Source organism: Cyprinus carpio, chromosome A19, assembly GCF_018340385.1.
Source record: "Cyprinus carpio isolate SPL01 chromosome A19, ASM1834038v1, whole genome shotgun sequence".
In the NCBI taxonomy this organism is placed as follows: Eukaryota; Metazoa; Chordata; class Actinopteri; order Cypriniformes; family Cyprinidae; genus Cyprinus; species Cyprinus carpio.
The window spans coordinates 4,281,578-4,307,010 of NC_056590.1; the positions used below are offsets into that span (position 1 = coordinate 4,281,578).

The window sequence follows — 25,433 nt, forward strand, 5'->3', positions numbered from 1 at the left end:
CACACTTTAAATAACAAAGAAAAAACATTGCGCCAGACTTTAGACCAGGTTTGAGTTGGTCTATGGCGCAGTCTATTTTCAGCTCCTCAAAATAGCAATGCGCCAGCAATGCGCCTGAACACATCTTTTTAGACCAGCACGCCCATGGGCGCACAAATGGGCGCAAATGCATTTGCTAATTAAACGACGTGGCGCTGGACGGGAAAATGCAAACAGCGCCGGACTGAAACTAGCAAACACACTTGAGCTACGCCTTGTGTCGCATTGCGCCGGGTGTATGATAGGGCCCATAAATTTGATCTGGGTGTCTGTCTTTAAAGTGTTTTGTTAGTTTGGTGTGTTTCCTCCTTTTGAGGTCGCCTCATCTCAGTGCTTTTATGAAGAGAGTGCATCTGCGCACCTTTCAGAGAGAGTTCAAGAACCGGGTTGACTGGGTACTCGGTACCACCGGTACTTAAAAAAAACCTGGTACCATAACATTTAAATTTTTTTGGTACCGAAGTACTGGGTCTTTTGACAACACTAGTCTTAGAGTCTGGCAGGAAAACTGGAGAGGCACAGAATCCATTTACATTTATGCATTTATAATACTCTTTAACTAAAATCCATTCCCTGTGAATCGAACCCACAACTTTTTGTAGTTATATGTGTGTTACTCTGGTACTACCGTTGCCTTACAAAAAACCACTTATTTTTTTTTACCTAACATGCGTTCCCTGTGAATCGAACCCACAACCTTTTGCGCTGCTTACACAATGCTCTACCACTGAGCCACAGGAACACTAATCCAAAATCCAGTGTGAAGTTTCCGAAGTCAGTGATGATTTGGGTGCTGTGACGTCTGCTGGTGTTGGTTTATTGTGTTTTATCAAGTCCAAAGTCAGTGAAGCCATCTACCAGGAGATTTTGGAGCACTTTATACTTCCATCTGCTGGCAAGCTTTATGGAGATGCTGATTTGATTTTGCAGCAGGACTTTAGCACCTACCCGCAGTGCCACAACCACTTCCAAGTGGTTTGCTGACCATGATATTACTGAGCTTGATTGGCCCCTAGAGCCAACTCACCTGACCTGAACCTCACAGAGAATCTATGGGGTGTTGTGAAGAGGAAGATAAGTAACATCTGACAAACAATACAGAGGAGCTGAAGGTCGTTATCAAAGCAGCCTGGGCTTCAGTAACACCTCAGCAGTGCCACAGGCTGATCACCTTCATGCCACGCCGCACTGAAGCAGTAATTCCTGCACAAGGAGCCCCAACCAAGTATTGAGTGCAGAATTAAACCTACTTTGGAGATCTTGAACATTTCTGTTTTGTAAATCTTTTTTTTTTTATTGATCTTTGAGAAAATATTCAAATTTTTTGAGATACTCAATTTGAAATTTTCCTAAGCTGTAAGTCATAACCATCTGAATTAAAACAAAAAACTCTTGAAATATTTCAGTTTGTGTGCAATGAATCTAGAATATAAGAAAGTTTGCTTTTTTGAATTAAATTACAAAAATATAAAGAACTTTTCCATTATATTCAATTTTTTTAAGATGTACCTGTACAGCATTAAACTATAGTCTTCATAAAATAGGGAAACATGAAACAGGAAAGTGTGACAAATGTGGAGAATTAGAAACAGTGAAGCATATTCTTTTTGAGTGTTGCATATGAAAGGGAAAGATTTCAATTAATTCAAGAAATAGGATGGCTAAGAGTTGATATTTCTTTAAAAGTATTGTTAGGAAATGGGTCAAGGCAATCAAAAGTGCATGAAATATTATTTAAATACCTGAAAAACAGATCTTTCTTTCTTCCAAATCTATGCACACGCCACACTTCAGATCAGTAGGTGGCAGTACCTTTTTTCGCTGGTTTGCCAAACCACCATAAAACACCAGCAGAAGAAAACAGCAGCTGTGAACGGGACTTTTTAAAATTATTATTATTTTTATTAATGGTTAAATAATACAATATAATATTAATAATACAACCATCAACATAATGATAAATAATCATAAGAGAAAAATAAAAACAAATAAAGGAGAAAAAGAGGGGAGGGGGTGTTTAATACATTACAAACTGAAAAAATAAAGTGAATGTCATTAAAGATAGGAAAAGAGTTACAGACAGATAAGGTTTTAAAAGCTTTTTGTTCTGAGACAACTGAATGAAAGGTATTGCTCAAATTATTTTATAAAAACAAAAAAGAGAGGTCTGGAGTTTGAATATTTGCATGAAGCAAAATCTGATTCACTACATTTCCTTTTAGATTGTTCATACTCAATAAAGCCCAATACCACCTCCTTCCAAAACATAGTACCTTCATTATAAAAGTTACCTAATGAAACTTAAAACATCTGCTGTGAACGGGACTTTTATTTTGGCTACTGTGACGTCACACATCCGCGACGCACTTCTACTGCTGTCTTGTGATCCGGCTGAAGAAAGGTTTGTTTGTATTCATTTTAAAGTGTTAAAATCGATGGAAACTGTTCAAGCGTTAGTTATACATGATTAACGATTTATCCAACAGCGAATGTTATTTGTGTGAGTAAAGCTCATCCGTACAGAAAAGGTGCGTCTCATGTCGCTCCCTACGGAGAACCCTTCAGTGTCACGCTGCTTTCACACTGGACGCGCGAGCAGAAGCGGAGCAAATACAGACGAGTCTCCCTCATTCAGTCACGCTTTTCAGGTGTTCTCCGACAGCTGTCTGTCATGTGCTTCGGTTCATGATATGGGAGCATACTCTGCTGTGACACGGCCGTGGTGTCAGGCCTCGGAGAGGCTTTTATCAACAGACAATGACAAAAACAGGGAATGAAAGTGTCCAAAGGGAAAGTTTGATCGAAATAAACAGGGCATCTGGTGTCTTCGTCGTGCTGCGGGGTTCGTGAAGGTGGGGCAGTGTTCACACAAATTCCTTGTGTGTTTACGCACACTTGGCGAATAAAACTAAAAAGCTAATTCTGTAAGCGTCTGAGGAAACAAGACGGAGGGATGTTAACGAGGGAAGGGTGCAAAAATTGGACTGGAACACAGCCTCAGTTTGTCATAACACGAATCAAGTAGGGACGAGAGATACTGATTATTATAATTGTATTTATTTATGTATTTATTTATCACTAGAGAGTCAATACGCATTGTTTTGGGCATACATTGTTTTACGTTTATTGTTGAAATAATACCTGCATTTTTGTTTCCAAGTATGTTTTTTTTTTAGTGTTTGTATAATTCGTGTGCTTATATTAATTTTTAGCACTCGTTATGAGTGTTTTCAGGCCATTTAGGGTCATTAACTTGATTTATTTTTTCCAAAAACAGAAATCCTGCTGGTGAAGTGAAATGGCGTTTATTAAACAGGAGAGTGAAGATCTGAAGATTACAGAAGTATTCAGCTTGAAACATGAAGAGACTGAGGAACAAACAGGTTGGTTTCATTCTCAAAGCTGAACTCAGTTATTTTTTTCCTTATTTAAATGTCCAGCTCTACAGAAATTAACGTTATTTTTTGAAGAATGTGGTACGAGTGTCCTAATTAAAGAGCTTTTATTTGACATGGAGAGGGTCACTTCATGTGGACAGACATGTTGAGATCACATGACCAGACTAATACTGCTGCCTCCAGCCAGATCCTGTTTTTTTCTTAACAAGTTGGGAATGTTTTCTGAATTACAACAAGCATTAAATTAATAAAAGTAATACAGAAGTAGCCTAAACAAAACAGTTAATTTAGTAACATTAAACTCAGAATCCATTTCTTAATTGAAAACAATGAAAACTGTTGCCTAAAAAGAATAGATGTTGTTTATTGAGAGTAATCATATTTAATATGTAAGGAATAAAGAGTATAGGTTATTCTGCTGTTATAAGTGTTTTATTCTTCACAAATGTGTATAGGAAATTCTGCATATTACTGAAAATTTGAAGAATACAAATTAAGACTTGATCCTTCATATTGCATGAATAATGAGATAATGTCAACTTTGGTATTTTATTTGCAGTCAAAATGTGAAAAACAAAGAATGTTCATCAAAGATACTGTGCATTCCTGTTTCACACACAGTGTATTATATAGTTTCTTATTGTTTTATGTATTTCAAAAAACAGCCTACTAACTGTATTTTCAATACCTTTTTAAAATAAATGTTTCAAAATCGATGGCTAATCTATTTGGGAAAATAGTTTAAGTTGTTAGAAGGTTTAAGTTGTTAAGAACTTAGTTTAAGTCTATTGATGCCAAAAGCAATGGGAATTGATGTACTGAAGCTAAAAAGATTCTAGGAATTAAATTTAGCATTTTTATATACCAAAAACAAGTTGCATATAATTTGTCTTTCAGTGAAATGAGAAATAATGAAATTTTGTATAGGTCTCAATTTATTTATATAGCACTTTCAAATTATTTATTTTTAGTATTTTATAATTATATATTAATTTATTTATATATCTATTTTATAATACAAACATTCAACCACAAAAACACTACAACACAAGGCATGTCATACATCATGCTACATATCACTCACACTCACAACAATTAGATTTAGTCAAACACTGAACACCAGAGGAAGTAAATGCCTTTAAGCCAGTTATAAAAGTGTCAGTACACCACAAAGGCAACTCGTTGACCACAGAAAAAGCATGATCTCCTTTAAAAAACTGATTCTTATTTCTCTTTTATTTCTTTTTAAGACCAAATTCAGATGATCAGAAGCTATATTGACTGTATTTCCTTATTCTACTTCTTTAATACTTCTCTATAAGTAACCAAACTTCTGTATTTAATTTCTGGTTTGAAAAAGAAATGAACAGAAATGTATGTGCTATAGGGCTGTCATGATTCCTTGATTAAATTTGAGTACTCAGTTTTTAAAATCATTGATCAAATAGTTAATTTTTTACATAAAAATAAGCCTGCAGCTCTGCTCGAGTCTGTGGCTGAGCTAAACTAAGTCTTCTTGCCATGCTTCGTGTGTTACGAATATGTCCTTCAGAAAAGAAGTGAATGACATGCCCTTTTTATACTCACAGTCACACCAATAGTGACATTATAGGTTGTCACCAGGATGTCACGGTGCAGGGTGCCTTCTCAGCTTCCCCTGCGGTCTGTGTTGTCCTGTCTGTTCGGTAGCTCGTGGTCTGGGCAATCAGCGCTGATCGTAGCGGGGGTGCGCAGATCACAAGCTGATTCGTGTGTTACTGTCGCTTGTTCCCCCACTCCCTTATATGTCTCTGCTTTTCTGTCTGTCGTTGTGAGTAGATGGTTTTGTCTTTGCCCGTGTTTTGTGTGGTGTCCAAGCTTCATTCTCACCTTCTGTTTTCCGGTCTAAGGATCCGTAGTTCGGAGATCCGGCAGCGCGAGTGGTCCGCAGTGGGCTGGCCAGCTCGGAGATCTCTGTGTGCGCCAGAGCATTCAATTATTGTTTGTTATTTTGTGTTTTGTGGCTTGAATAAAGATTCTCCTTTTCCCCACTCTGCATCTGAGTCCTCTGTCTAGCCCGCACCCATGACAGAATCTACTCACCACTAAATGGATTCAGCAGAGGAGACGGAGCTGCGCCAAGCTCTCCTGCAGCAAGGCTCTCTACTGGGTCGACAGCAGGAGGAAATCGCGGCTTCTCGTCGCGCCTACTCGGAGATCTCTCTCCAACTCAACCAGCTAGCAGAACGGCTTGACCAGCTGCTGACCAGCTGCAGGCCAGCCCTTCAGCAGCCCCAGCTGTCCCACCCGCTCCTCGACACGCGGAACCGCGACTTAATCCGCCCGCTCCATACTCGGGTGAGCCCAACTCATGTCAGTAATTTCTGTCCCGGTGCTCGCTAACTTTCACTCTCCAGCCTTCCTGTTTCCCCACGGAGCAATCCAGGGTAGCGTTCGTCATCACTCTCTTAGTAGGTCAAGCGAGAGAGTGGGGAACGGCCATGTGGGACAGCAAGCATGACTGTTGTGTGTCGTTTGAGGCATTCTCGAAGGAGCTGCGCAAGGTGTTTGATCGCTCGGCACGCGGTATTGAAGCAGCACGAGCATTGTCTCTGCTTCAACAGGGAGTGCAGTCGGTGTCTGGTTACTCCATTCAATTCCGCATGCTCGCCGCGTCCTTCGGCTGGAATGAGAAGGCGCTCTGGGATCACTTCCTCCACGACCTGGCTGAGCATGTGAAGGACGAGATCTATTCTCTGGAGCTGCCTTCGGGCGTGGATGATCTTATCGACCTCGCCATTCGGGTCGACGACCGGATTACCCTCCGTTCTCGGCACCGAAGACAGGGGATTCCCTAGGAACCCCTTACCGGGGTCGCGTGTGGAGCAGCATATGACATGATGTCTCAATGCCGCATCCTTCCAGAGGAGGAGCCTATGCAGATCGGGAGAGCACGGCTGACCATAGGAGAGCGACGCCGTCACCTGGATAATCAGCTCTGTCTGTACTGCGGTGAGGCGGGTCATGTGGTAGCGGCGTGCCCTGTGGTGGGGCGACGATTTTCACGCAAGGGAGAGCGCATGGTGAGCGTCACTACAACTCGACTGCCACCTGGTGGCTGTTCAGAGTTTCACGCTTCAGTAGAGTTTGGGGGAGCTGTTTTCCAGGTTTTGGCATAGATTGACTCTGGAGCGGAGGGCGACTTCATGGATTCCAGATTGGCAACACGTCTGGGGATTTCGGCCGTTGCGCTGGCCGAACCTATTTCTGCCAGGACCCTTTGTGGCACCCATCTCACTAATATTACTCACACCACCCAGTTTGTCACACTGACTTTATCTGGTAATCATGCGGAGGAGATTAAATTTCACCTTATTCACTCGCCCACCGCTCCAGTGGTGTTGGGTCACACCTGGTTGGTTAAACATAACCCTCACATTGATTGGGCCCGTGGTTCTATTTTGGCTTGGAGCCCTTTCTGTTTAGCTCAGTGTTTGGGTGCTGCATTTTCCCCAGTCTTGTCTCATTCTGTGTTGCAGGAGGAGCTGGTTAACCTGGCAGATGTACCGGAGGCTTACCATGATTTGAGAGCGGTTTTCAGTAAGTCCCGAGCTTCATCTCTGCCTCCGCACCACCCGTACGACTGTGCGATTGACCTGTTACCTGGCACTTCTCCACCTAAGGGGCGTCTTTACTCTCTGTCGGGTCCGGAGAGAGAGGCCATGGAGAGCTATATACATGATTCTCTGGTAGCAGGCATTATCAGTCCCTCTTCCTCTCCAGCCGGGGCAGGGTTCTTCTTCGTGGAGAAGAAAGATGGAACGTTGCGCCCCTGTATTGACTATCAGGGGTTGAATGACATCACGGTAAAGAATCGTTATCCTTTGCCGTTGATGTCATCGACCTTCGAGCTCCTTCAGGGGGCAACCATCTTTACGAAGTTGGACCTCCGCAGTGCTTATCACTTGGTTCGGATTAGGGAGGGGGACGAATGGAAGACCGCCTTTAACACCCATACGGGGCATTTTGAATATTTAGTTATGCCGTTTTGGCTTTCCAACCCCCCGGCGGTCTTTCAGGCACTCGTCAACGACGTGCGTGGATCTCGCCAAGGTAAAGGCAGTTGCTGATTGGCCCACCCCAGATAGTCGTAGAGCGGTCCAGCGCTTTCTGGGCTTTGCCAATTTTTACAGGCGGTTCATTCGGAACTTTAGCCAGATCGCCCTTCCTCTGACTGATCTCACCTCCACAAGTAAACGATTCTGTTGGTCGTCGCAGGCCCAAGCTGCGTTTGAGAACCTTAAGAGTCTATTTATTTCGGCGCCCATTTTAACGACCCCTGACCCATCTCGTCAGTTCATCGTGGAGGTGGATGCGTCGGAGGTTGGGGCAGTTTTGTCTCAAAGATCATCTTCGGACGAGAAAATACATCCCTGCGCATTCTTTTCTCATAGTTTAACCCCCGCGGAACGGAACTATGACATCGGGAATAGGGAGTTACTAGCTGTCAAGCTGGTGCTGGAGGAGTGGCGTCACTGGTTAGAGGGAGCGCGATTTCCGTTTATCGTTTGGACTGATCATAAAAATCTTGAGTACATTCACACCGCCAGGAGAATAAATACTAGGCAGGATCCTTGGGCATTATTTTTTTGGACGTTTCAGGTTTACCATTTCTTATCGCCCCAGCTCTAAGAATGGTAAACCTGATGCGCTGTCGCGGGTTTTTGAGACTGAGGCTAGACCCACCCTCCCTGTGGCCATTTTGCATCCCGAGCGGGTTGTGGCTGCAGTCGCCTGGGGGGTGGAGTCCAAGGTCCGCGCGGCACTACGCGACGCTTCTGTTCGCACTGGATGCCCAGAGGGTCTGCTCTTCGTACCCGAGTCAGTCCGAACTAGCGTACTACAGTGGGGCCACTCTTCTAGTCTAGCTTGCCACCCTGGAGCGACTCGTACTTGTAGATTAATCAAACAGCGGTTTTGGTGGCCGTCCGTGGCGCAGGATGCTCGACGGTTTGTGTCGGCCTGTCCTATTTGCGCTGCAGGTAAGGGATCCAATCGACCCCCAGAAGGGCTACTCCAGCCGTTGTCAGTCCCTTCGCGGCCCTGGTCACACATAGCGATGGACTTCGTTACTGGCTTGCCTCCGTCTAGTGGCAAGACGCATAACTCCCTCCCGGTCTCATCTACAGGTTTGTCTCCCTTCCAGTGCTGTTTAGGCTACCAGCCACCTTTATTCCCCTCTCAAGAATCCGATGCAGTTGTTCCCTCCGCGCATGCGTTTATTCAGAGATGCCTCTGTACTTGGAGGATCGCCAGAGAAGCCCTCACTCGGACTGGTGAGAGGAACAAGGCATCAGCGAACTGTCCCCGTACTAAGCCCCCACTTTACGTGTGTGGTCAGAGAGTCTGGTTGTCTACGAAGGACAGTAACTTCAGACTGCCCTCACGTAAACTGGGACCCAAATTTGACCGTACATTATATCAAAGCCAATTAGCCAATCCGGCCCGTCCGGCTCAAATTGCCCCATCAGTTTAGAAGGATCCACCTGGTTTTCCATGTTTCGAAGATCAAACCCACCTTTCGCTCCCCCCTTCAGCCCCTGACCTCTGCCCCTTCGCCTCCTAGGCTCATCGAGGGGTCGCCAGCCTATACGGTACGGCGGCTCATTGATGTGAGGCGTAGGGTTAGAGGTCATCAATATCTGGTAGACTGGGAGGGTTTATGGTCCGGAGGAGAGATGCTGGATTCCGGCTTGCGATATTCTGGATCGCGCTCTCATTGATCAATTTCATCAACGTCATGGTGAGTCCTCCGTGGACGCCAGGAGGTGTCCCTGAGGTGGGGGGTACTGTCACGGTGCAGGTTGCCTTCTCAGCTTCCCCTGCGGTCTGTGTTGTCCTGTCTGTTCGGTAGCTCGTGGTCTGGGCAATCAGCGCTGATCGTAGCGGGGGTGCGCAGATCACAAGCTGATTCTTCCCCACCTGTCGCTCGTTCCCCCACTCTCTTATATGTCTCTGCTTTTCTGTCTGTCGTCGTGAGTAGATTGTTTTGTCTTTGCCCTTGTTTTGTGTGGTGTCCAAGCTTCATTCTCACCTTCTGTTTTCCGGTAGTTCGGAGATCCGGCAGCGCGAGTGGTCCGCAGTGGGCCAGCCAGCTCGGAGATCTCTGTGTGCGCCAGAGCATTTAATTATTGTTTATGTTATTTTGTGTTTTGTGGCTTGAATAAAGATTTTCCTTTTCCCCACTCTGCATCTGAGTCCTCTGTCTAGCCTGCACCCTGACACAGGAAATGTCATATTCTTTGTTTTGTTTAGACTTGTGCTTCAGACACTGGTCATGCTGGTGCCATTCCCCCATAATATTCTCTAGGGTACAAAGAAGTCGTGGCCTAATGGTTAGAGAGTTTGACTCCTAACCCTAAGGTTGTGGGTTTGAGTCTTGGGCCAGCAATACCACGACTGAGGTGCCCTTGAGCAAGGCACCGAACCCCCAACTGCTCCCCGGGCGCTGCAGCATATGGGTCACCATACTTAGCTGTATGTCACGTCACTTGTTCCCCTTTTCTTACCACAATAAAATGATTAGATTAACTGTCAAAATAGTCAACCAATTACTCTATTACCAAAATAATGTGACACACTAATGTGTTACACTGGCCAGATGAAGGAAAGGGGAGCCGAGGATCTACAGCCTTGTATTTATAATCTTAAAAAAGACAAAACAAAAACTATAATCAATGAGCATTGAAGAAAAATAAAGACAACCAAGGACTGACTGAAACTGAGCGATTCAATACAAAATGGTAAAGAGTATGCTAAAGAGAATGACGTGAGCATAGCTAATAACAGAAGAAACCAAATCACTGTGACAATTAGAATTAGAAACCTGGAAAAAAGGAGACAGGAAAACAGAAATTGAACTTGAATGCTGCATTACCCCAATTCCCAGTAGGTATTCCTGGTATGGTAAACTAAAACTACACAGTAGTGGAGGCAGGGGGATATACAATGGAGGGAAGAAGGGTGAGACTCTTGGTCAAAAGTCCATGGAGGAGCCAAAAATTGAGGAAATAACCATGGAGCAGCTGGTGGAAGAATATCCCATGACAGAGCTGATGGAGGGAGGAGCCAGAGAGGTGTAACTGCACTGGGTAGTACATTAACGTTAGCTCAAATGATATATAGGGAATTTTAATAATTAATCAGGAATTTGATTAATATATATCTCATCTCATTAAATTATAGGTCAATTATCTCATACAAGGCACTGTAATTTACTCATTAATATGTCAATATCCCATTCTTCATATCAATAACGTGATATCTTTTACTGGGAATTAATGCAAATCAAACAGTGGTTTGTCCAGCAAACGGCCGTAAGATTAACTTATCAACTTTCAATAAAGTTATCACTTATAATTCCAGGAAAAATAGTTTCTGGCCATGAAAGCATTCTCCTGTCCTTATAAAATTTAGGTTACTGAAAAGTAACAAATAAGCTTTGTAGCTAAGATCAAACATTTCATTGACTTCATGATGTGAGCATTTTAGACAGAAGCAATCATGAATATATTGGCTTTTAATAATTGAACTAATAATACATCAAACTACAACTCACACAGAGTAAATATGCGTATAACAATACAAACAGTAAAAACAAATACAAGACAAAAACGGGTAACAGATGAGAGAGAGAGAGAGAGAGTGAAAGGGTGAGCGAGAGAAGGGGAGAGAGAAATAGGCGAGATCACAGAATGATCGCCCAGTATGGCAAAATCACATACAGTAACCTTTTGAAAGACAAGGAATCAGATCACCTTGAAAAAGGGAATAGACAACATTAAGCAGCGTTTAAATATCTATAGAAAATAATACTTGCGTGTGGGTCTCTTTGTGCCTGCTAAAGACGAGCGTGCGTGTTTCGTTCTTTTGGAGCTGGGCGTGTTCTCTCGTGTCTTCCCGGGGCGAGCAGACTCGCGCAAAGTTTCAAAGGTTCGACGAACGTGGAGTTACCAAAGAAATGATTCAGAATTCATCTCCCTTGTGTAGGGAGAGGCTAATACGAGGATAAAACTTAGTAAAGAACAGAAAAGAAAAACGGAGATGAGAGCTCCCTAAGGAGCCATCGAGACAGACGTTCTCGGAAACGAAGTGCAACGAGAACTCTCTGTGTCAGTCTCTTATGGAGCGACTGGGTTCACGCCTCTGTTCGCGTGAACAACCAATGAACGTCCACGATCTGAAGCTGGAAAAAGTTCCTTTGTCTCTGGGGAGACACCCACTCGAGTGAGTTATGGTGTTGTCAGAATTGAGCAGTTATTTTTCCAGCAATATGGTAATTCCAGAATAATACATTTACTGTAATGTTCCTATGTATGAGTGGTTCAGTCACAGCAAGACGGTTTAAACAGATCCCAAGAATGACAGGTAAAGGTAGGAGAAACATAAAGTTACATTCATATGCACAATTACACACATTTAAAGTTTGTTTAACACACGATAAAATTGCAGTTACTGCAATTTGATATGGAAGACATCTAAGCACAAAAAGGAAATACAGTCAATACATTTAGAATACATTTACTTTCCTTTTTCCTTACAAGAATTCCTAGCGAGCTGCTCTTTCTTCTTCTCCCAGTTGGGTCATAAAGTTTTATGACATGGTCGGCAATTAAAACCCAGCCATGCTGGCACTAGGCCGGTCATTCAGCTTGCAGAGAGTTTGATTTACCTGCATGAGTTCAGGGGCTAAAAGCTTTGGGTTTTAGCTAAGGAATGTGCATTGTTTTAGATTCAACAAGCCATGATTCATTAATTCAGAACCAATGAATGAATGAACTGCTCAACAGGGAGGCTCAACAGTTTATACAGGTAGAATCAATGAATCGACTGACTGAAGTGGAGACCCAGGCAGAGCCAAATGGAAAAAGACCCAGAGTGATCAAGGCGGGTTGAGAGGGATGAAGGAGTCTAGTTTAGCCTGTAGGATGAAGGACCACAGTGGAGCCGATGGGCCAACAGACTGCGGTGGAGCCAAGCAATCAAAGCACTTAGATCAAGCTGAGGACCAGGGTGCCAGGTGAAGCCAGTGAAAGGGAGGAGCCGACAAGCTGAATGGAAACAGCAAGGATGACAGGGTTTTGGATGATTTCCTATGGTTGGGGACACAGGAGGGGGAAGAATGGGTGGGTGGTCCATTCAAGGGTGTGTAGGTCCTTGAGTGTTAGCTCTGTCATCATCAGATTTGTGAATTGAGGGACCAGAGGACTGAGCCCAAAGGATTGTGGAAGTTCGGTAATAGACTGCGTAGTTTCTGGAGAGGCCTGATTGACAGAAGCAGAGTACTTCTCCAGTTCACCAATGCTCTGGAAGGTAATAATCTATATTTAGAATTAGGGGTACAATTTGTTTGATATGAAAACATGAAAGAGCAGCTGTACCAGCCTATTTCTAACTCTGTAAACAGTAGTAAAAGGTAGTTTGTGCCTTTGTTTATGACCACTCTTCAAGCCCCAGTTGGTCTGCTTTGGACCAAGGTATTCAGCAAGCCGAAAATCCCTGTCTGTTGTAATTATTTTTTAACACAAAGTATTAGCAGTCAGATAGATATGACTTAAGCCCTATTCAAAATAATGTTGTCTATCTATGATCTTTGTCAAAAGAGCTAACAGCACTAAAAGAAAGACTAATGATTAAATGCCAAAAACAGGTTTTGTATCACTTTTAAAGGTAGATATACATATCCTTTTTTGAGTTATTTGACATGAGTGATTATAATAAAGGTATTAATCAAGCAATATTTAACATTTTAGGTATTAAATGTTTCTTTTATGTGTTATATAATTTGAATGATTACTTTCTAGGGTATGCAGCCAAAGAAATGAAAGCGTTCTTTCATTGTATTCTCTAATGTCTGCATTTGATGTCCGAAACGCGACTGGTCTTGCCTATGGATGTATGATGCATTGTCAAACATAATAGTAGACATGCTATTATGTTTGGATTTTAAGGGTATCATCTATATCTAACATGTCAAGGAATGTAGTTAAATGCTTTCAAAAAGGTCACTACAGCTCATGGGATATGTGACAATTTCTTAGTTAAGAGGTTTTCTGTATTTTTCCAAAGAATAAAGATGAATGTTATTAGTATGTTTTGGGAATCTTTCCTGTTTATAGCAAAATTTCGGGCCAACTACAGCCTTGACGGAATTGTGAGTCCGGTGTATCTGTATGTGTGCAGGTCCTGTTAATACTGGTGGACCACTGGCATTCTTTTCTATTGGGACCAACTAACAGCACCTTGGGACCGAGGTTCAATTGTGATGATTGGGGGACATTTGACTCTGAGGTAATAGGGGATCAAAACAATGTGCTAAAAAAAAAAAACACAAATTTACAAAAAAAAATCAGCTAACAAATACTTAAACACATTGCCCCAATATAATAAAATTTAAAAATTACCAAGATGCTGACTTCATAAAGGGATAGTTCACCAAAAATCAAAATTGAGGTCATTAATGCTCACTGTTGTTCCAAACCCGTGGACTCCGTTCATATGGAACACAGTATAAGATATTTTAGATTTAGTCCGAGAGCTTTCTGTCCCTCCATTGAGAATGTATGTACTGGTAGCCTGTCCACGTCCAGAAAGGTCATAAAAACTCTTTCAAAGTAGTCCATGTGACACTCAGAGGTGTCCGTTAGAACACAAAATTTTTTGAAGCATCGAAAATACATTTTGCCTCCAAAAATATCAAAAACTACGACTTTATTCAGCATTGACTTCTCTCCCGGAGTTGTTATGAGTCGCGTTCACAGCACATCCGGTTCGCGAACGAATCACTCGATGTAACCGGATCTTCTTGAACCAGTTCACCAATCGAACTGAATCGTTTGAAACGGTTTCGCGTCAACAATAAGCATTAATCCACAAATGACTTAAGGCTGTTAACTTTTTTAACATGGCTGACACTCCCTCTGAGTTCAATAAACCAATATCCCGGAGTAATTCATTTAATCAAACAGTACATGACTGAAACCGAGCCAGATAACGAACGAAACATTGACTGTTCTCGAGAGTCAGAACCGTTTCTGTCGGACGCGTGCGATTCCGAGAACCGAGGAGCTGATGATACTGCGCATGCGTTTGAAGCAGACTGAACACAGCGCGTCTGAACCTAACTGGTTCTTTTGGTGATTGATTCTGAACTTATTCTGTGTGCTAATGTTATGAGCGCGGGTAAACACCGAAGGTAGGCTTGAATCAAGGGCAATCATCGCCAATGAAGTCATTAGCGTTCGAGCGCAACTAGGTCACCTAAATCCAGGGAGTACGAAAAGGGTGGTGAACCGTTTCGGCAACCGGTTTTTATTGAATCAACACTGTCCGAACAACGGGTTCGCGGAAGAGAAGAACAGACCAGAAATGTACAACCTTCCATTCTTAACCACAAGCCTGCATTTACTAAACTGTGGAGCTTTTCTTGCTGCTGATTTGAACAGTCAGATAGACATCCATTCATAACCAAAAAAGAAACATCCGCAAGCTGCTTTTCTGAGGTTCATTTAAGTTTTCTGTGTCTTTTTCCTGTCATTTGAAATGTGTCTGTTTTGAATCATTAGGGTGAATCACATAAGGAAAAAATAAACGATCAGTTGTGGGAATATTCTGTCATTAATCGCATACCATTCATTTTTTTAAACTTTCTACCATCCGTTACCTGAAATGAAATTACTGGTTGATATGTCCCAATCTCAGTTAAGTTTACGCACGCTTTTAGTCCGTGAACTGGATCTCGCTCAGGACGCGCACTGTCTGTGTAAGTTTGGCCAGGACCGATTCCAGAATACATCACTGAGGCATTTTTGTCTCATCCATTGCTTATCACTGATATTGCAAAAAAGAAACCAGCATCATTCCCGAAACTTTGCAGCATGTATGTGTCCGTAAAATTAAAGTTTCATTCAAATTCTGAATGGATTATAGCCTAGAAAACACACAAAGTCCTCTCCCTTTATTATCACTAAAAGCATCACTCATCAAAGTTCATTGCAATCTCATGCATTTAGTTAGTCATGACATGATTCACAAGCATGCAAAACTCTGGCACTTTCAGCAGTGAGTGAATTCTGAAAAACTACGTTTTTGATTGATCATTGCGTTGAAGAAATCAACAGATATGTCTGTGATTGGCTACATTGCTCAATGCAGCAAAACACATTGCATAGTTTCCCAGATCTTTAATTGCTTGTGCTTTCATTTGAGGGTATTTAGCACCGTCTAGTACCCCCATATGACCGGGCCTGGGCTGACATCAGGGATTCCATGACTAACGATATGGGGGGCAACTGCCTCCCCTAATGTCGCCCATGGATGGAGATATGCTTCTGTCTATCAGTCCATGTGTGGAAAATTACTAATTTTGTCTATTCTTTCCTTAGCAAATCGGAATAATTTAACCTGAAGTAATGACATAGTAGATCCTGTTAGAATATAATTGTTGTGGAAATGTGAATGGCCTCCTCGCTAGTGACTTCTGCTGATGAAACTGCAAACTATTTTTTTTTTTTTTCATTAAATTTTTTTTCAGTTAATTGCATCTCTGACTCTTGGTATTAGTTCAACATATCTGGTCCTTGGGTCTTAACTGTACACCCCCTACACTTCAATAATGATGGTGTTTAAATCTTGACTATCAACTATCATTGCAAAGTGAAGGGGACTCTGTTTTTTTTTTCACCTGAATGGCAGATTAGGATCGGTCTATAATAACCCAGTTTTGTTGCATAATGTTAGTTTTGATGTTTTAATACTTTTGTCTTGGTTTTTCTCTCTGTTGCTTTGAGCCATTAATCCCCCATTAACTTCTATTTGTCTTTTTTTCACTTTAGAACTGATGGCAATGAAAGAAGAGAAGCAAGAACTGAATGAAACAGAAGTGAAAGATCAAAATGAGAAGCATGATTTCTTGCCTGTAGAAAAATCCATACCGACTGAAACAAACTCGGTTCAGAAGACCACATCTCCCGGTTACTTAACTTGCCATGAATGTGGAAAGTGTTTCACACTTAAAAGAAACCTTAATGAGCACATGAAAATTCACACTAGAGAGAAGCTGTTCACATGCGATCAGTGTGGAAAGTGTTTCACTAAAAAAAGCAATCTTAATAAACATGTAACCATTCACACTGGAGGGAAGCCGTTCACTTGTGGTCAGTGTGGAAAGAGTTTGAGATATAAAGAAACACTTAAATCCCACATGAGAGTTCACACTGGAGAGAAGCTGTTCACATGCCAACACTGTGGAAAGAGTTTTGCACTTAAAGGAAACCTTAAAGAACACATAAAAATTCACACCGGAGAGAAGCCGTTCAAATGCCAACACTGTGGAGTGAGTTTCACTAAAAAGGGAAACCTTAACGAACACATCAAAATTCACACCAGAGAGAAGCCATTCAAATGCCAACACTGTGAAAAGAGTTTCAAACTAAAAGGAAGCCTTAATGAACATGTAATCATTCACACTGGAGAGAAGCCGTTCATATGTGATCATTGTGGAAAGTGTTTCACTAAAAAAGGAAATCTTAATAAACATGTAACCATTCACACTGGAGGGAAGCCGTTCACTTGTGATCAGTGTGGAAAGAGTTTCACTAAAAAAGGAAATCTTAATAAACATGTAACCATTCACACTGGAGGGAAGCCATTCACTTGTGATCAGTGTGGAAAGAGTTTCAGATATAAAGAAACACTTAAATCCCACATGAGAGTTCATACTGGAGAGAAGCTGTTCACATGCCAACACTGTGGAAAGAGTTTCACACTAAAAGGAAACCTTAATGAACACATCAAAATTCACACCGGAGAGAAGCCGTTCACATGCCAACACTGTGGAAAGAGTTTCGTTAAAAAAGGAGCCCTTGATCAACATATAATCATTCATTCAGAGAAGCCATTCCCATGTAATCAGTGTGGAAATAACTACAAATATGAAGAAAGCCTCAAGTTCCACATGAGAGTTCACACTGGAGAGAAGAGAGAACATTCAAGATTCAATTGTCATCAGTGTGGAGAGAGTTTCAGTTGTAAAGTAAGCCTCTACACTCATGTGAGACTTCATACTACAGAGAAGGCTTTCACCTGCAAACTGTGCGGCGATAGCTTCTCACAAAATGGAAATCTTAAGTCACACATGAGAATTCACACTGGAGAGAAGCATTTAGTGTGGAAAGAGTTTCAGACATAACCCTTGATTCACACATGAAAATCCTAACAACTGTAAATTCTGTAGGATCACAGAAACATGTTATTCACTACTATATAGTGACATGATCGCTGTGAAATAAAGGTGACATTCACACTGAAGTTGAATTTGGACCGAATCTGATTGTACACCTTCATAACCATTTGCATTCTTTGCCTCTTTATAACTTTTTTGTTTTTTGCCTTTTTGTTTTTAATTTTTTTTATCTTGTGCGTATGAACTCCTGTGACTGCACCTGACCATCTGCTTTGCTATAGCTCAGTTCTCAAATTTTTTTTTTTTTTTTTTTAATTACACATTTAAGTACTAAGTTATACCAATTAACTACATGTACTTAATATATTGTTAGGGTTAGGGTTTGGCTTAAGGTTGCTTGCATGTAATTATGCATAATTTATTGTTATTATAATAGTAAGAACATGTAACAAGGACACCTTAAAGGGTTTCCTTTTTTTGTCCCAAGGTCCACCTTTGTAATTATGAAATTCATCTTTGAAACTTTGCAGGTTTTTACATTCACACACAGCTTTATTGCACTCTGAAATCTTATATCTGAAAAAGCATACATCTTATTGACTTCTGTCTTTCTGAGACATGCTGCAATGTAAATGAAAGATTTTAAATAAACAGGATGTGAGTAAAATAATAAATGTCAAATTGCATTATTTGATTCATCTTTAGTGAATGCACATAAGTGGAGTCAAAATTTAGGTTCAGCCCAACAGAGCTGAGCTCCTCTCTGAATATACAAATGGGTACCTTCCTGGAACCCAGCTACTTGTCCTTTAGTATCAAAGTGTCAGCAGAAGCATCAATATCACCTAGAGTGGTGAAAAAAAGAAATGTAGTTCGCTTTAATTGAGAGTCCCACTTGTTTTACACTGAACATAGTCCTGGACAATGCTTTATCAATCAGCATCAGCAAAGTGTATTTAAGTCTGTGTCAGTTAAATGCATACAGACAGTCAATATGGTGAATGGTACAAATCATTACACGTGTAAAAGTGTTTCTGTTACAGAACTCGTTTGAGATTGTTAGTTAGCAAGAAAATAACTATGAAACAACTTTGCCCCAAAAAGCCAGATATAAAAAAAACAAAGGACAATGGTGAGTCATTCAATAATACATTTTCCAGGTCATGGTATATGTTGGATTGCTTGCTTGATGTAATGCAGGGCCAAATTATAATTGTGTAGATTTCTTTGCTTAAAATATATCAGCGGAGCTGCTCAGCCTTAGTGAAAGAGCACACCTAAATTACAGCGGATTGGATATGACGTTTGCGACACTGTAATAGCCAATGCCAAATACAGTTCTCTTTCATCATCTTGTGTGAGATCCACAAGTTGGAAGAGCATCCATACCTGATCTCTGCAGAATTATCCAACTGCACCAAGTCTGGCATGATAGAGAGGAGCGCATGCCCAATGCCTGGTAAGGGATCGACCCTTAACAAAGTGCATAAAGCATGTGCACACATTACCTTTACTCTGCTAACATTTGCTTCTTGTGACATCTGGACTGTTTTTCTCACAACTTGTTTTTTCTTGGACTTTCAGATTTTGTTTCAAGAAGGAAATATTGCTCAAGATCAGCCGAGAAATATTTGCTCATTATCAAACTTAATATTAGGCATATCCACCTTTTTCCTGCTCAATTTTTTCAGTCACATGGCTACCAGCCATTGGATTTTACTGCCCATTTCACCATGGTGCTCTCCAAATCTGCATCTTCTTCTGGGCGATAGCCTGTTGCATACCTGCCACATGTGGCAGGGTCATCGCCGCTAAAGATTCACATGCTTTTTGATCATAGGAAATTAAGGTACTGATTCCTTGAGCACCCACACACATAGATAGCACCAAAACGTACAGGAAAGACAGCAGACACGAGCGATGGCAAGCCAACAACCACAATGGTGCCATCTTTGGATTAGTCATTCATAATACATAGGTACCAATTCAAGCTCCTACTTTATCTGCATATAAACAAGCCAGCAAATAGTGACACAAATGCGTATCTCAAGTCACGCCCTATTCTCCCTGGACTATCAAGCACACACTTTTAGGTTGACAGTGTTTTAAGCTCATAACCTTTGTTTTATCATACACACATTCTCCACCAATTATGTATCGAATCAGCTCAAATGGGGAATATGAATAATTCATCATAACTAGTTATAATTTATTATATTTAAAATATCCGCAGAAAGTATTCACTTGACATCTCAGTGTCAACTGTCGGTCGATTATAAGAATGTTACTTTCCTGAAAACAACTTTCTAACTACAATACTACTCAGAGCATGTAGCTAAAATCTGCATGATTAGGGACTCTAGTTATGAACAAACAATGAACAACCTCAAGTGTGATACAAGTAAGACTTTATTAACTACATAAACACTTAAACTAGTCTAACATACACACACACATGCATACAGTTGGCATAGGAAGAGTGTTTAAGCAGTAAAGAGTAGAGAAATAAAAACATAAAGCTATGGTATCATTTGATATTCAGCAGATCTACAGCCTGGAGGAAACATCAGTTTCTTAGTTCAAACACACCTTTGTAAAAGGTGCAAATGACACTTAATGTATCAATTAATAAGACTAAGTTTGATACTTGCACGCCTCGCCTGTTTGAAAGAGAGTCCTAATGCTCTTTGGGGCTCCAGTAGGTTGGCTGAAGTTAGGTGATGAGAAAGAACCATTGAAGGCCTGGCGCAGACTTAAGGGTTGCAGAAGAGTTTCTAGCTCACATCCTCATTTTCTTTCCATCCTTATCTACCGGATCTAACAGAACTGCAGACTGCCTGAGCTATGTGTTGGGGCCCACCGGGCACGCCCGCACCAGCTCAGGCTCTCCACACGGACACAGTGTCGTGGATTTTTCCTTCAAAATAAACTGCTAAGAGAGTTTTTGAAGCCAGTAGACTTTACTGATAACAACAAAGCCGAGTTGCACTTGCCAAAGACAACTCCAGAACATCCTTTCCACACAGATATATACAGGTGCTTCTCAATAAATTAGAATGTCGTGGAAGAATTCATTTATTTCAGTAGTTCAACTCAAATTGTGAAACTCATGTACAAACCCGATTCCAAAAAAGTTTGGACACTGTACAAATTGTGAATAAAAACAGAATGCAATGATGTGGACTTTTCAAATTTCAATATTTTATTCAGAATACAACATAGATGACATATCAAATGTTTAAACTGAGAAAATGTATAATTTTAAGGGAAAAATACGTTGATTTTAAACTTCATGGCATCAACACATCTCAAAAAAGTTGGGACAAGGCCATGTTTACCACTGTGTGGCATCCCCTCTTCTTTTTATAACAGTCTGCAAATGTCTGGGGACTGAGGAGACAAGTTGCTCAAGTTTAGGAATAGGAATGTTGTCCCATTCTTGTCTAATAAAGGCTTCTAGTTGCTCAACTGTCTTAGGTCTTCTTTGTCGCATTTTTATGATGCGCCAAATGTTTTCTATGGGTGAAAGATCTGGACTGCAGGCTGGCCATTTCAGTACCCGGATCCTTCTACGCAGCCATGATGTTGTAATTGATGCAGTATGTGGTCTGGCATTGTCATGGTGGAAAATGCAAGGTCTTCCCTGAAAGAGATGACCTCTGGGGAGCATATGTTGTTCTAGAACTTGGATATACCTTTCAGCATTGATGGTGCCTTTCCAGATGTGTAAGCTGCCCATGCCACACGCACTCATGCAACCCCATACCATCAGAGATGCAGGCTTCTGAACTGAGCGCTGATAACAACATGGGTTGTCCTTGTACTCTTTGGTCCGGATGACATGTCGTCCCAGTTTTCCAAAAAGAACTTCAAATTTTGATTCGTCTGACCACAGAACAGTTTTCCACTTTGCCACAGTCCATTTTAAATGAGCCTTGGCCCAGAGAAAATGCCTGTGCTTCTAGATCATGTTTAGATATGGCTTCTTTTTTGACCTATAGAGTTTTAGCCGGCAACGGCGAATGGCACAGTGGATTGTGTTCACCGACAATGTTTTCTGGAAATATTCCTGAGCCCATGTTGTGATTTCCATTACAGTAGCATTCCTGTATGTGATGCAGTGCCATCTAAGGGCCCAAAGATCACGGGAATCCAGTATGGTTTTCCGGCCTTGACCCTTACGCACAGACATTGTTCCAGATTCTCTGAATCTTTGGATGATATTATGCACTGTAGATGATGATAACTTCAAACTCTTTGCAATTTTTCTCTGAGAAACTCCTTTCTAATATTGCTCCACTATTTTTCGCCGCAGCATTGGGGGAATTGGTGATCCTCTGCCCATCTTGACTTCTGAGAGACACTGCCACTCTGAGAGGATATTTTTATACCCAATCATGTTGCCAATTGACCTAATAAGTTGCAAAATGGTCCTCCAGCTGTTCCTTATATGTACATTTAACTTTTCCGGCCTCTTATTGCTACCTGTCCCAACTTTTTTTAATGTGTAGCTCTCATGAAATCCAAAATGAACCAATATTTGGCATGACATTTCAAAATGTCTCACTTTCAACATTTGATATGTTATCTATATTCTACTGTGAATAAAATATAAGTTCATGAGATTTGTAAATAATTCCATTCCTTTTTCACTCAAAATTTGTACAGTGTCCCAACTTTTCACCAACCGCATATAAAATAAATAAATTCAGTGCACACAGACTGAAGTAGTTTAAGTCTTTGGTTCTTTTAATTGTGATGATTTTGGCTCACATTTAACCAAAACCCACCAATTCACTATCTCAGCAAATTAGAATATGGTAACATACCAATCAGCTAATCAACTCAAAACACCTGCAAAGGTTTCCTGACCCTTCAAAATGGTCTCTCAGTTTGGTTCACTAGGCTACACAATCATGGGGAAGACTGCTGATCTGACAGTTGTCCAGAAGACAATCATTGACACCCTTCACAAGGAGGGTAAGTCACAAACATTGCCAAAGAAGCTGGCTGTTCACAGAGTGCTGTATACAAGCATGTTAACCGAAAGTTGAGTGGAAGGAAAAAGTGTGAAAGAAAAAGATGCACAACCCACAGAGAGAACTGCAGCCTTATGAGGATTGTGAAGCAAAATTGATTCAAGAATTTGAGTGAACTTCACAAGGAATGGACTGAGGCTGGGGTCAAGGCATCAAGAGCCACAACACACAGACGTGTCAAGGAATTTGGCTACAGTTGTATTCCTCTTGTTAAGCCACTCCTGAGGCATCTTACCTGGGCTAAGGAGAAGAAGAACTGGATTCGTGCCCAGTGGTCCAATGTCCTCCTTTTCAGATTAGAGCAAGTTTTGTATTTCATTTAGAAACCAAGGTCCTAGAGTATGGAGGAAGGGTGGAGAAGCTGTTAGCCCAAGTTGCTTGAAGTCCAGTGTTAAGTTTCCACAGTCTGTGATGATTTTGCAATGTCATCTGCTGGTGTTGTTCCATTGTGTTTTTTGAAAACCAAATTCACTGCACACATTTACCAAGAAATTTTGAAGCACTTCATGCTTCCTTCTGCTGACAAGCTTTTTGAAGATTCAAAAGCCAAAAGCACCAAAAGTTGGTTACATGATCATGGTGTTGGTGTGCTTGACTGGCCAGCAAACTCACCAGACCTGAACCCCAGAGAGAATCTATGGAGTATTGTCAAGAGGAAAATGAGAAACGAGACCAAAAATGCAGATGAGCTGAAGGCCACTGTCAAAGAAGCCTGGGCTTCCATACCACCTCAGCAGTGCCACAAACTGATCACCTCCATGCCACGCCGAACCTGAGCCAGTAATTAAAGCAAAAGGAGCCCCTACCAAGTATTGAGTAGATGTACAGTAAATGAACATACTTTCCAGAAGGCCAACAATTCACTAAAAAATGTTTTTTAATTGGTCTTATGAAGTATTCTAATTTGTTGTGATTAATTAAAGTCACTTTAGTCTGTGTGCACTGAATTTATTTAATAGACAAGTATCACAATTTCAGTTGAATTACTGAAATAAATTAACTTTTCCACAACGTTCTTATTTATTGAAAAGCACCTGTTTACCGAATTCCATATATGCATTGTTGTATTTTTAGACAGGTGTTTTTTACCATATGTAGAATGATCAATAGCTATCATGTATATATTTCTGGTCCTGAACAGATTCTTTCCAAATATGCTTTCCATATATGCAAGTTTTAAATAGTTTATTCATTTCTTTCACTTGTAACAGTCCGTAGTTCTGTTACTATGGTTTTAGTAGGTTGTAGTACTACTCCTGTTCTCTAGGGACCCTAAGTGGCTCTTCTCCTCTAGCTTAAATCCTAGTGAGGTAGTAGAGGAAAGAGAGATCTGTTTGGTGAAGTGGAAGCATGGTTTTCTCCTCAAGTGTTCAATGCAGTAGAGTCCAGATTTAGAAACGTGTTTCAAGCTCAATCTTGTAAGTGATTTCCTGTTTATTAAAGTCTTGTATTTCTCTAACTAAAATACTTTATTCATGTATTGTAATTTTGTTTAGAATGGTTGCTCTGTGTAATATGGGGTTGTTAGCAAGCTAACTCACTTTTTGTTTACATTCTATTTAGAAGGACTCTTTAGTATTGGTAGAATCATTACTAATATGTACAATGGGGATGTGAGGAGTATTTCCACTGTAAGACGACTTCACCAAAACCTATAGTGGATCTTTTGGGATTATTCATTCCACAACGACTAAAGCCTCAGTTGGGAAGCACGTGGTGGATGGGGATCGGGTTGGATTATTGTTTATTGCTCACTGAAAAAGACATTGTCGGCATCATCATCGTCATCATCCTCTACGTCCTCTACGTTGTGTTTAACAGACGTAATTCTCCAAAGGACAGTTGAGATTCTAAATGGACAATGGTCGTATAAGGTTTTTTTTATACAAAAATTCACTTTGGTTTGCTGTGATTTGTGTCTTTATGCTTACGGATTTTGTTGATAGCACTTTCCAGTTTTCTTTAAATGAGTATGCCGCAGTAGTTTGCTTTATTTTTCCTTGTCTGTTGTTTTCACCCATTCTTAATATTCAATAATAATCTGGTATAACTCTTCTATCTGTGTTGGTACAAACTTTATTTCTTATCTTGGTTGACATTTGAGTGAACAGCATTTTAGGTGCTTATATTAAATGTGGTTGGTGGGCCCCTCCCTTAAAAATTATCAGAAGCTGTGCCTTTTAAGAAGAGGAGGACGGTAACACACTGCAACCTTTCACAAAGTTACTCACACACAGTCTCTTTAAAAAATAATAGTAGATAAAAGTAGAATATTTTCTTCCTACAAATAGGCATAATTCTATGTATTATATTGAATTAAGATCACTGAAAATCTTCTACATTCTCCCCCCTCTGAGGCTTAATTAAGCCTCTGTTGGAAACTCAGAAGCGAAGACCAGGAGACTCTTGGGTAATCTTCAGCAGAATTCTTTATTGAGAACGCTCTGCTTAGCGCTACAGTCATCAAAAGTCTAACCAAACCAGTGATACTTTGGAGTTTATATACATTTCAAGGGGGAGGGATACATAGAGGTGGAGACAATTTAAACAAAGCAAGCAAATGCAATACAGGTATCAGCCCGACACTGGAAAACTCCCAGCTTTGATCTCATCAGCATAACAGTGTTCAAATGCAGAGGTGCCTGACAATATCACTCATACCTTCACATTATCATAGAAACAAAGGCACAGCTGTGCCTTGAGTTTATGGTCAGGAAGAGCAAACAAAAGGTCAAT

At 41.0% G+C, this 25,433-nt stretch overlaps 1 protein-coding gene across 4 annotated transcripts; it reads left to right on the forward strand.

Moving 5' to 3' along the window:
- The first annotated feature begins 2,293 nt into the window (after window positions 1-2,293).
- On the forward strand, window positions 2,294-18,577 carry LOC109069190 (gastrula zinc finger protein XlCGF57.1-like). 4 transcript variants are annotated; one of them, XM_042776107.1, is made up of 3 exons: window positions 2,294-2,440; window positions 3,317-3,422; window positions 16,310-18,575. In XM_042776107.1, the coding sequence occupies exons 2-3, from the start codon at window positions 3,338-3,340 to the stop codon at window positions 17,662-17,664; spliced, it is 1,440 nt and encodes a 479-aa protein (XP_042632041.1). In that variant the 5' UTR covers window positions 2,294-2,440; window positions 3,317-3,337; the 3' UTR covers window positions 17,665-18,575. The 4 variants fall into 4 exon arrangements, with proteins under 4 accessions (XP_042632041.1, XP_042632042.1, XP_042632043.1 ...); XM_042776108.1 differs by lacking the exon at window positions 2,294-2,440 and adding an exon at window positions 2,447-3,060 and having other exon boundaries at window positions 16,310-18,577; XM_042776109.1 differs by lacking the exon at window positions 2,294-2,440 and adding an exon at window positions 2,447-2,891 and having other exon boundaries at window positions 16,310-18,577.
- The last annotated feature ends 6,856 nt before the right edge of the window (window positions 18,578-25,433 follow it).